Consider the following 12324-nt stretch of genomic DNA (forward strand, 5'->3'; position numbering starts at 1 on the left):
AGTCTGTGACTGTTGGATATGCTAAATAGAACCATGTAATTTTGGATTATAGTGGATGCTATAGCTAACTCTCACCTTTGTTCTGTAGCTCAGTATACAGAGTGGTTGCTATATTCCATGCATATTAAGAAGTTCACTTATGTCCCTCCATTCTGTAATCAAAATTTGCCTTTTCCTTGATGTCTTAATTGGCAGTTTCTGCTGGCCATTTGTAGGTTTTTAACAGTTTATTAGGCAGAGTTAATAAAAAATTAACAGAAGACATAATCTCATGTATAAGGAATTTGCAGCCAATTGGTAGGCACTAAAATGTTTAAGTGAATAAACAAGAATTGGGTACATAACTATTTTTCTCATTGTTATATTGGGATATGACATAGAATGGAGTAGACTTGGATTCAAGTATTTTAGTCTTAACTCACATATTTTAAGGCTTAATTAATAGAAAATATGGGGAGCCAAAAAGTAGTTGATAGGGAGTTATGTGTATTTTTACATGCTAGATAAACCTATAATTACTAATTCAGAAGCTTAGTCACTCATATAAATATTATTGAGATTCATAATCTGAAGGTGAATATACTTAACATGTGTTGTTTAAGATTCTAAATTGTTATATGAATATAGAATGGGGCCTCAGGTGAAGGAAACAATTAAGTTGCACAAAATTTAAGAAGTTTTAATATAGCTTTTAATATGACTTCATATTCATTTTACTTATTTATAGTCCAAGGTTGGAAACAATATCATGTGAAAATTCTTGCTTTAGAATAACTGCTTCTTGGGGCGCCTGGGTGGCTCAGTGGGTTAAAGCCTCTGCCTTCGGCTCAGGTCATAATCTCAGAGTCCTGGGATCGAGCCCCGCATCAGACTCTCTGCTCAGCAGGGAGCCTACTTCCCCCTCTCACTCACTGCCTGCCTCTCTGACTACTTGTAATCTCTGTCAAATAAATGAAAAAAAAAATCTTTAAAAATAACTGCTTCTTACCATTTGTTTTTCTTCCTCCCTACTTCCTCATGCTTCTGAGTTTCAAATAGACTATCCTGTATGCTTACTAATTATTACTTATATATAGCTAGTTTATATATATAATATACACCTGCCACATCCTGTTTGTTCTCAATTTTTGAAATCTTGTATAATTTCCAGTTTAATTACTTTTTATTCTCCACAAAAATATATTCTGCCCAATATTATTAAAAAATGTTTGCCCCATGAAAAACAATCCATTCATTTTGATTTAAATATTGTTTTAGGATCTTGGAGTGAAAATGTACTAGAATATTTTCTGAGAAATAACCTGATCACAACAGAAGATGGCGCTGAGATCGTCTGGTATCATGCAGCTAACCATAAGGCACAACTGAATGAGGCACTGAAAAGTAAGTCAATACAGTTTCTTGTATTTATACTGGATAATAGATTGATTCAGGTCTTTTTGTGATATGTAGGCATATTTTTGGGTATCAAAGACTTAGATGATCAAAGTGAAAATTGTAGGCTGACATAAGTACTTTTATAAAAGATCTCATTTTGTTTACAAAATGAACAAATTTGCATAATGGAAGAATTTTCTTATTTTCCAGAAGTGATTTACTTTTTCTGTGTCTACTTGAAACTCTCAATATATTATTACACTTGCTTATACATTGTAGTTATTTGAGCAAATTTTTAATATCAGTGTTGTATATCTTACATATTTTTGTGTCCTTCATAGTGTACTAAGGAGAAGTTCAACAAGTATGTTAATGGATGGATGAAGCCATTATGTACTAATTTATAATTAATTGCCTTGGACTAGAAACCAGGACTTTGGTTTACTAACTTAATCTATTTAAGAAAATATATATATATAGATATATATATATATCTCACATGTATGTATTTATCGGTCTATATCTATATCTATCTTTTATCTATTTCTCTATATATCTATATAGGATATATAGTTATATATATGCCTTCATTATAGATGAACACTATAGCAGTTTTTTTAGCTACTTCCTATGAACTACCCATGTTGGCTGCAGCAGCACAGGAGACTGAAAGCATATCACCCAAGAGGTCTAGGGCATAGCTCAAAGTGACCTGGTACAACAAGGAAAATGCCACAGTCCCAAGTTTTATTATAAAAATTAATGCATCTTTTGCATCCTACTCAATTATGTATCTGGATAATGTATCTGAATATATATTTCTTTTACTATAAATATATTTTTTAAATGTTATTCTTTCTCCTCAAAAGGAGGAACTTTGGTTTAATATGGAATCCCTGATACCTAAAACAGTGCCTAGCACATAATAACTACACAGTGATTGTGTAATAAATGAATTTTAGCAAAAGCAACACTGAAGAAAAAGTTGTTTAGTGGATGCCAGGAGCTGGTGGGAGTAGAGAATAGGGAGTGAATGCTAATGGATACAGGGTTTCTTTTTGGGATAATGAAATTTTTCTGGCATTAGGTACTGGTGGTGGTTGCACAGCCTTTTGAATATCCTAGAAAACCACTGAATTGGGGCACCTGGGAGGCTCAGTTGGTTAAGTGTCTACCTTTGGCTCAGGTCATGATCCCAAGGTCCTAGATGGAGCCAACATCAGGCTCCCTGCTCAGCGGGGATCCTGCTTCTCCCTCTTCCTCTGCCTGCTGCTTCTCCTGCTTATGCTCTGTGTGTGTGTGTGTGTGTGTGTGTGAAATAAATAAATTTTTTAAAATCTAAAAAATAAAAAATTATTGAATATATACTTTAAAAGTGGAATTTTATGGTCTGTGAATTATATGTCAATTTTTAAAAGATTTTATTCATTCATTTGAAAGAGAGAGAGGGAGAAAGAGAGCATGAGCAAGGGAAAGGGTCAGAGGGAGAAGCAGACTCTCTGCTAAGTAGGGAGCCCTCGGGATTGGATCCCAGAACCCCAGGATCATGATCCCAGCCAAAAGCAGATGCCTAACCAACTAAGCCACCCAGGCACCCCTATGTTAATTTTTAAAAATGGAAAAAAGGAAGAAATAAAGTACTACTTACAGACATAATGGTTGTATATATAGAAAATCAAAAAATCTCACAGATAAATGATTGAAATTCATGGGTAAATTTAGAAAAATCTCAGGATACAAAGTCAAAACAAAATAAATTTTATTTCTATGTAATAGCAGCTAAAAATTTGGAAAAAATTTGTTAAAAATTTATAATTCATAATAGTATATGCTGAAATCTTATACTAAAAATATAGTATTTTTTATTATACTTTACTAAAAATAGTATAGAGATCAATAGATCAATATATTGATCCAGGAAGTTTTCATAGGTTACTTAGTCTTCAGATAATGTCCTTTTTACATTCTGTTGGGCAAAACCAGAGCCCCATATTTTATAGTTTGGAAATGCTCTTCACAAATCCCTTTTCTCAGCCGTGGTTAGTTTTGTGATTTCTTTTTAGGCTAAAGGAAAAGAGAGAGGATACTAGAGATATGAAGGCTATATTTCAGTGGTTCATCTCATTTCTCCCAGAATATGTAAACATAGTATAACTATTATTAATACATCTGTTTCAGTTTGGTTAACATGGGAAACTGGATTTTCAACAATGTCTATGATTTTAAAAAGAGTACAGGAGAAACAATGTAAAAGTACCACTTGGTATTTATTGCACTGTCAACATATGTAGAGCTCAGAATAGTCAAAGTTGTTACAGAAGTTATTACATATAATGTAATTTTATTTTATGGTTTTAGCATTTAAATTTATTTATTTTTTAACATTTAGATTTTAAATACATTCATATTTAAAAATGTCCTGGTAAGAAACAGAAAACATTGAGTCTTTTTGAGAATAAAATATGTATTTAAAAAAACTTTTGTAATATCTTCAGGAAAAGTATTACTATAAGCAATAAATATCTATAATTTCTAATGTGAGGAGTGAGAAGATAAAAGTACTATTTTATTCTCAGAAACTTCAATGAACACATATTAATCCTTTCTTTTGTATACTCACTTTGCTATGTACTGGAAAGAAATTAATATTTTAACATCAGCTTGAGAGCTGTAGATCTACAGAAAGGCATTTAACTCCTTGTCTGTTTGCTCATCTTTGAAACAAACAAACTTGTGAAGGCCTAGTACAGTACCTGGTACTTAGTAGTTATTCAGTAAATGTTAGTTTTTATCTTCCTCAAAAGACTACTGGACCTGACATCTTCTTCAGTCCCTGTTTTATTAGCATTAACTTAAGTTCTTTTATTTGGACAGGTACTGCTCACATGATAGAGGCTGATGTCCTCCTTCCGAGTGATGGGTCAGAATATAGCCAACCAATCATGGCCCATCCTCCTGAAACAAATAGTGATAATACTTTACAGGAATGGCTGACTGCAGTTATAAAAAGCAATAAAGGCATCAAGCTGGATTTCAAGAGGTATTTGTATAAACATTTTCAGTCTTTTAGTTGCTGTAGAGTAACAATGCAAATAAAAGATTAATAGCTTCATATATCTGTAGTTGACTGTTTATACTTCAAACTGAAAATGGAATTACAAACTAGTATGTTTCAAGAAGGGACCTAAGACCTATTGAGTTGTTCACTTAAATTGTTTCTTAGGAACCCTTTGAAGCTAAAATTAAGTTCATTTTTATAAAGGAATTTATCACAAATGACCATTGTGATAATAGAATGGTAAAATTTAAAATGCTACTTTCACTAAAAGTAGTCCGAAGGGAACCTGGGTGGCTCAGTCAGTTAAGCATCACACTCTTGATTTTAGCTCAGATCATGATCTCAGGGTTGTGAGATCACGTCCCGCATTGCACTAAGTGCTGAGCATGGAGCCTGCATAGGGATTCTCTCTCCCTACCTCCCAACCCTGCCCCCACAACTTACCCTCTTTAAAAAAAAAAAAAAAAAAAAAAAAGTCTGAGAAAGAGGTGGTAGTAGTTTGGGTAGTTAATGCATATCCTACCTGATTTACATTGTATTTGTATATGGGAAGTTATCTAGAAGTCTTTCAATAATCCAGGATTTCCTTATAAATTATATTTTGGAAGCATTGACAGTGAAGAGCAAGATTAAGTGTTATTTCCTTTTCTGTGGCTGTTGTGGAAAATTATACTTTTGGGGTATTTTAGCAGTATAAAAATTATAGGTAAAGCCAGGAATATACTGTGCTACTACAAAAGCTCACCATAAGCCCCATAAAGGGGACTGCTATGAAAGTTTAGGATTTAGGGCACCTGGGTGTCTCAGTGGTTTAAGCATCTGCCTTCGGTTCAGGTCATGATCCCAGTGTGTGGGGATCAAGCCCTGCATCAGGCTCCCCTGCTCAGCGCTGAGTCTGCTTCTCCCTCTCACTTTGCCTCTCCCTCCGCACCCCTCCCCCACCACTTGTACTCTCGCTCCCTGCCTCTGTCAAATAAATAAAATCTAAAAAAAAAAAAAAAAAATCTAGGACTTGTGGTAAAACCTGCCTTATTTATGAACAGTACTTTTAAATGGAATTTTCTCAAGAAATTAATAAAGATTTGGAAATCTTACTTATAGAATTATTAACGTGACTCTGCTTGTTGTAGGACTAAATATGCCAGTAAATCTCACTATACTCTTGGTGAATGATAGAGCTAATTTTTTTAAAGATTTTATTTATTTATTTATTTATTTATTTGAGAGAATAAGCAAGAGAGAGCATAAGCTGGGGGGAGAGATAGAGGGAGAAGCATACTCTCCCCTCTGAGCAGGGAGCTCCCAAGCATGGCTTAATGTTGGGATCCTGGGATCGTGACCTGAGCCCAAGGCAGGTGCTTAGCTGACTGAGCCAACCAGGCCCCGGGAGAGAGCTATTTTAAGATCTTAAAGCTCTTAGAGTGGTGAATGGCCCAACTCTGTTTTATTGACAAAGAGACTTAATCCTAGAGAAGTTAAACAATTGACTCAAGAACAAGAGCTGAATTTGACAGCTGAGCTAGGACAAGAGCCCAGGTTTCCTGGAGCTGGTTCAGTTTTCTCGATACCATGAAATAAAGCATTTGATCTTTAATGTTTTGTGACTCAGAGTTTTAGCTCTCCTTGCCTTTTCATGTATATGTTTACTATTGCCCATTGAATTGTTCTCTCTAATACATTCTGTGGCTCCTCACTAGTCAGATCAGCTCATTCATTCCTAACGGCTACCACACACACACATATGCTGAGCCACTAAGAAATGGGTTTTGCAGATGTTTTGGTCAGAACATATTTGAAGGAAATGAATTTACCTAACAGTTCTATGGACATGTATACTGTGTCTGACACTTTTCTAAGAGCACTGAATGTGTTGATTCATTTGATCCTCATAGCAATCCTAGGAGGTAGCTTATTGCTATCATCCTCATTTCCAGATGAGGAAAGAGGCAGAGAGGAGTCAGTAGACTGCTTATTGTCGCAGAGGTGGTAGGAAATCTGCCAGCCTGGCTGGAGAGTTCACACTGTGAAGGAAGACACTGTGCTACCTCTGTAAAAGGAGTTGATGGATCTATTAGTCAAACTTTACTGGTTCTTATTTTGTAGCTCTAAGTTATTTTGTTTGGTATACAAATAATAATTAAGTACTAAAATTTATCTGAAACATGATGTTATTCTTTGAAGTATACCTCATATGTTGCTGTTGGGCAAAGTGTATCCTCAGCCTTTGACTCCAAAAATGTTATGGCTTTTCCTCAACATTTACTCTTCAAGAAGGATTTTACCATTGTTTTGTCAGCTTTCTGTTCTAGAAAAATAAAAATTACAACACAAAAGGTTTTATTTTCTTCAGTAATGTTTTAGGTTTTTCTTAATTTAATTGGTTTTGTTTTTCTTAAGTTACTGATAAGGGCAAGTAACATTAGCATAGTCTATAGTCAGCAATAATTAAAATATTTACATATAGAATATATATATTAAATCCTTTTTCATTATGTTCTATGTCATAACTCCTTAGGTTTAACTGCACAGTGCTTTGCCATTGTAGACCCTTCATGTATGCAGGTGGGATTTCAATTTTGGGGAGAATATGCTGTCTGCTGATGTTATCCAGTAGTAAGCCATTATTGAATGCCCTATATCACCTTACTAAATTGAGAAAGCCTAAGAATCTCCTCCCTGAATGTAAGCTGGAAATGAGTTTTAATCCAACCTTCGCAGACACCAGATTTCTTAAGAAATCAGAATTCTTGCTGGAAAAACAGATGTTGGTGGCAGATATGTATGAATTAATTCAGGTTTTCTTCCTGTTCCACCCATGAAGAGCAGAACGCCACAGGAACTTGGCTGCTGCTATAGGACTTGCAGATAAGCAAGCTTTGGGGTCACAGGTACAAGTTGCTTGCTACCAAAAATGGGGGTGCCTAATCTCAGAATTGTATTTTAACATGGCACTGATATTAACCAGGGCAGAAAGCATTTGAGACAGAGAAATGATAGCATCTGCAGTCAAATGCTCTACCACTGAGCTATACCCCCATAGAAATGATAGCATCTGAATTAAAGTCTGCAAGGTCCAGCATTAGAGTTTAGTAATCCACTAACATTTAGGGCCTCCACTTCAGAGCTAGAAGAATGAACAAAAAGAAATTCATGGGGCACCTGGGTGGCTCAGTCGGTGGCTCAGGTCATGATCCCAGGGTCCTGGGATTGAGCCCCACATCAGGCTCCCTGCTGGGCAGGAAGCCTGCTTCTCCCTCTCCCTTTGCCCGCTGCTCTGTCTACTTGTGCTCTCTCTCTATCTCTCTAATAAATAAATTAAATAAATAAAATGTATTTTTTTATAAACATATATTTTTATCCCCAGGGGTCTGTGAATCGCCAGGTTTTACACACTTCACAGCACTCACCATAGCACATACCCTCCCCAATGTCCATAACCCCACCCCCCTTCTCCCAACACCCCTCCCCCCAGCAACCCTCAGTTTGTTTTGTGAGATTAAGAGTCACGTATGGTTTGGTTCCCTCCCAATCCCATCTTGTTTCATTGATTCTTCTCCTACCCACTTAAGCCCCCATGTTGCATCACCACTTCCTCATATCAGGGAGATCATATGATAGTTGTCTTTCTCCCCTTGACTTATTTCGCTAAGCATGATACGCTCTAGTTCCATCCATGTTGTCACAAATGGCAAGATTTCATTTCTTTTGATGGCTGCATAGTATTCCATTGTGTATATATACCACATCTTCTTTATCCATTCATCTGTTGATGGACATCTAGGTTCTTTCCATAGTTTGGCTATTGTGGACATTGCTGCTATAAACATTCGGGTGCACGTGCCCCTTTGGATCACTACATTTGTATCTTTAGGGTAAATACCCAGTAGTGCAATTGCTGGGTCATAGGGCAGTTCTATTTTCAACATTTTGAGGAACCTCTATGCTGTTTTCCAGAATGGTGGCACCAGTTTACATTCCCACCAACAGTGTAGGAGGGACTCAATCCCGGGACTCCAGGATCATGACCTGAGCCGAAGGCAGTCGTCCAACCAACTGAGCCACCCAGGCATCCCGGGTTTTCTTTCTTTATCCATTCTGATACCCTGTGTCTTTTGATTGGGGCATTTAGCCCATTAACATTCAGGGTAACTATTGAGAGATATGAATTTAGTGCCATTGTATTGCCTGTACGGTGCCTGTTACTGTATATTGTCTTTGTTCCTTTCTGATCTACCACTTGTAGCCTCTTTCTTTGCTTAGAGGAGCCCTTTCAATATCTCATGTAGAGCTGGTTTGGTGTTTGCAAATTCTTTCAGTTTTTGTTTGTCCTGGAAGCTTTTACTCTCTCCTTCTATTTTCAATGATAGCCTAGCTGGATATAGTATTCTTGGCTGCATGTTTTTCTCGTTTAGTGCTCTGAATATATCATGCCAGCTCTTTCTGGCCTGCCAGGTCTCTGTGGATAAGTCAGCTGCCAATCTAATATTTTTACCATTGTATGTTACAGACTTCTTTCCCGGGCTGCTTTCAGGATTTTCTCTTTGTCACTAAGGCTTGTAAATTTTACTATTAGGTGACGGGGTGTGGGCCTATTCTTATTGATTTTGAGGGGCATTCTCTGAACCTCCTGAATTTTGATGCTCATTCTGTTTGTCATATTGAGGAAATTCTCCCCAATAATTCTCTCCAGTATACCTTCTGCTCGCCTCTCTCTTTCTTCTTCTTCTGGAATCCCAATTATTCTAATGTTGTTTCGTCTTATGGTGTCACTTATCTCTCAAATTCTCCCCTCATGGTTCAGTAGCTGTTTGTCCCTCTTTTGCTCAGCTTCTATATTCTCTGTCATTTGGTCTTCTATATCGCTAATTCTTTCTTCTGCTTCATTTATCCTAGCAGTGAGAGCCTCCATTTTTGATTGCACCTCATTAATAGCTTTTTTTAAATTTCAACTTGGTTAGATCTTAGTTCTTTTATTTCTCCAGAAAGGGCTTTTATATCTCCGGAGAGGGTTTCTCTAATATCTTCCATGCCTTTTTCGAGCCCGGCTAGAACCTTGAGAATTGTCATTCTGAACTCTAGATCTGACATATTACCAATGTCTGTATTGATTAGGTCCCTAGCCTTCGGTACTGCCTCTTGTTCTTTTTTTTGTGGTGAATCTTTCCGCCTTGTCATTTTGTCCAGCTAAGAGTATATCAATGAGCAAGTAAAATACTAAAAGGGTGACAACAACCCCAGGAAAATATGCTTTAACCAAATCAGAAGAGATCCCAAATCGTGAGGGGGGAGAAAAGGGATAAAAAGAGGTTCAAAAAGAAAGAAAGAAAAAGAAAAAAAAAGAATTAAAAAAAAAAGAAAATGAATAAAGAAAAGTATAAAAAAGAAAATATATATATTAGATAAACTAGTTTAAAAACGTTAAAAAAGAAAAGGGTAAAAGTTAAAAAAAATTTAGCAGAAGAAGAGAAAAAAAATGAAAAAGAAAAAAATTATGTGAACTGCAAGATTAAAAAATCACAGGGATAAAGCCATGAGTTCTGTGCTTTGCTTTCTCCTCCTCTGGAATTCTGCTGCTCTCCTTGGTAGGTGAACTTGGTCTTGGCTGGATTTCTTGTTGATCTTCTGGGGGAGGGGCCTGTTGTAGTGATTCTCAAGTGTCTTTGCCCCAGGCGGAATTGCACCACCCTTACCAGGGGCCAGGCTGAGTAATCCCCTCGGGTTTGCTTTCAGGAGCTTTTGTTCCCTGAGTGCTTTCCATAGAGTTCCGGAGGACGGGAATACAAATGGCGGCCTCCTGGTCTCCGGCCTGGAGGAGCCGAGAGCCCTGGGCTTCACTCTTCAGTGCGCCCTCAGAGAACAGCGCCCAGTAACTCCCGTCTGCCTGACCTCTGGCCGCGCTCCGAGCTCACCGAGCCTGTGACTGGTTCAAGGTAACACCGAGCTGTGAGCTTACTGTCAGCTCTGTCTCTGTAGTCGGCTTTCCCGTTCCAATACCCGCAAGCTCTGCGACACTCAGACACCCCCCATCCTTCTGTGACCCTGCAGGACCTGAGGCCACGCTGACCCCGCGTGGGCTTCACCCCAGTTTAGCCTCTGGAGCTATGTCCCTCAGCGGAACAGACTTTTAAAAGTCCTGATTTTGTGCTCCGTTGCTCCGCCGCTTGCCGGGAGCCAGCCCCTCCCCCCGGGGTCAATCTTCCCATCACTTTGGTTTCACTTCTCCACCAGTCCTACCTTTCAGAAAGTGGTTGTTTTTCTCTTTCTAGAATTGCTGTTCTTCTTCTCTTCAATCTGCCGATGGATTTTCAGGTGTTTGCAATCTTTAGATAAGCTATCTAGCTGATCTCCTGCTAGCTGAAGTAGTCTCAGCCTGCTACTTCTCCACCATCTTGACCAATAAAATGTATTTTTAAAAAAGAAGTTCACTACACGGGAGCAGAGTGAAAGAGAGGCTGGAGGCTAGCTTCCTCTGGTTTTAATGAATAGTATCCTTTCTCACTAATAAATATGACCTAATAAATAGGGAAGTTATTACTTTTTCTCCTTATACTAGGAGGCCTGAAAGGAGTGAGTTGGAGAGTGTTGGAAGCATAGGCAGGTGGACTTGAATCCACTAAGAAAGATGGAAATGTGAGGAGAAGATACTGAATGTTCCCCTCTGACAGCCATCTCCCCAACTCTTAGCCTCCCACTGTAGTAGTCACTAAAACCTAATTTTCTCAGAAGCAAACTTAGGCTTTAAAGATTCAGAAGAGATTCAGAATTATAAGTAGTGTAGTAGTCCAGTAAAGTTCATATGTGTATTTTTTAAAAAAGTAAAATTTATGGGGGTGCCTAGGTTGCTCAGTTGGTTAAGCTTCCAACTCTTCATTTCAGCTCAGGTCATGATCTCAGGGTCTTGGGATGGAGTCCTGCATTGGGCTCTGCTCTTAGCAAAGAGTCTACGTGAGGATTCTCTCTCTTCCTTTCCCTCTGCCCCTCACCCTGCTCGCTCTCTCTAAAGTAAATAAATATATCTTTAACAATAAGTAAAATTTGGGGCACCTGGTCGGCTCAGTGGGTTAAGCTGCTGCCTTCGGCTCAGGTCATGATCTCGGGGTCCTGGGATCGAGTCCCATGTCGGGCTCTCTGCTCAGCACGGAGCCTGCTTCCCCCCCTCTCTCTGCCTGCCTCTCTGTCTACTTGTGATCTCTCTGTCAAATAAATAAATAAATAAATCTTTTAAAAAAATAAGTAAAATTTATGTAGGTTGATTAGAACCTTATTGTTTCAGAATCTATAGATGTCATAATAGATGTAGAAAAAAGAGTAAAACTGCTTTTTTATTTAAGTAGTAACTAAGAGGAGACCTGATAGCTCAGTTGGTTAAGTGTCTGCCTTTTAAATGGATGCATTCCTGGAAACCTATAAACTTCCAAGACTGAAACAGGAAGAAATTGACAACCTGAATAGATAAATATCTAGTAATGAGATTGAAGCAGTGATCAAAAACCTCCCCCAAAACAAGAGCCCAGGACCTGACGGATCCCCTGCGGAATACTACCAAACATTCAAAGAAGAAATAATACCTATTCTCCTGAAGCTGTTTCAAAAAATAGAAACAGAAGGAAAACTTCCAGAGTCTTTCTATGAAGCCAGCATTTTTTTTTAAAGATTTTATTTATTTATTTGACATAGAGAGATCACAAGTAGGCAGAGAGGCAGGCAGAGAGAGAGAGAGAGGGAAGCAGGCTCCCTGCCGAGCAGAGAGCCTGATGCGGGACTTGATCCCAGGACCCTGAGATCACGACCTGAGCCGAAGGCAGCGACTTAACCCACTGAGCCACCCAGGCGCCCTCTATGAAGCCAGCATTACCCTGATCCCCAAACCAGGCAAAGACCCCATCAGA

The 12324-nt window shown here is 38.2% G+C and overlaps 1 protein-coding gene across 1 annotated transcript in view; it reads left to right on the forward strand.

The window, feature by feature from the left end:
* The window catches only part of FAM151B (family with sequence similarity 151 member B), a 32925-nt gene that overhangs the window by 4814 nt on the left and 15787 nt on the right, over positions 1–12324 (forward strand). Inside the window, exons 2-3 of the mRNA XM_059175348.1 lie at positions 1258–1383; positions 4252–4417. Coding sequence (XP_059031331.1) covers positions 1258–1383; positions 4252–4417 — 292 coding nt within the window. The remainder of the gene's footprint in view (positions 1–1257; positions 1384–4251; positions 4418–12324) is intronic.

This window comes from Mustela lutreola, chromosome 5 (genome assembly GCF_030435805.1).
Source record: "Mustela lutreola isolate mMusLut2 chromosome 5, mMusLut2.pri, whole genome shotgun sequence".
Classification (NCBI taxonomy): domain Eukaryota; kingdom Metazoa; phylum Chordata; class Mammalia; order Carnivora; family Mustelidae; genus Mustela; species Mustela lutreola.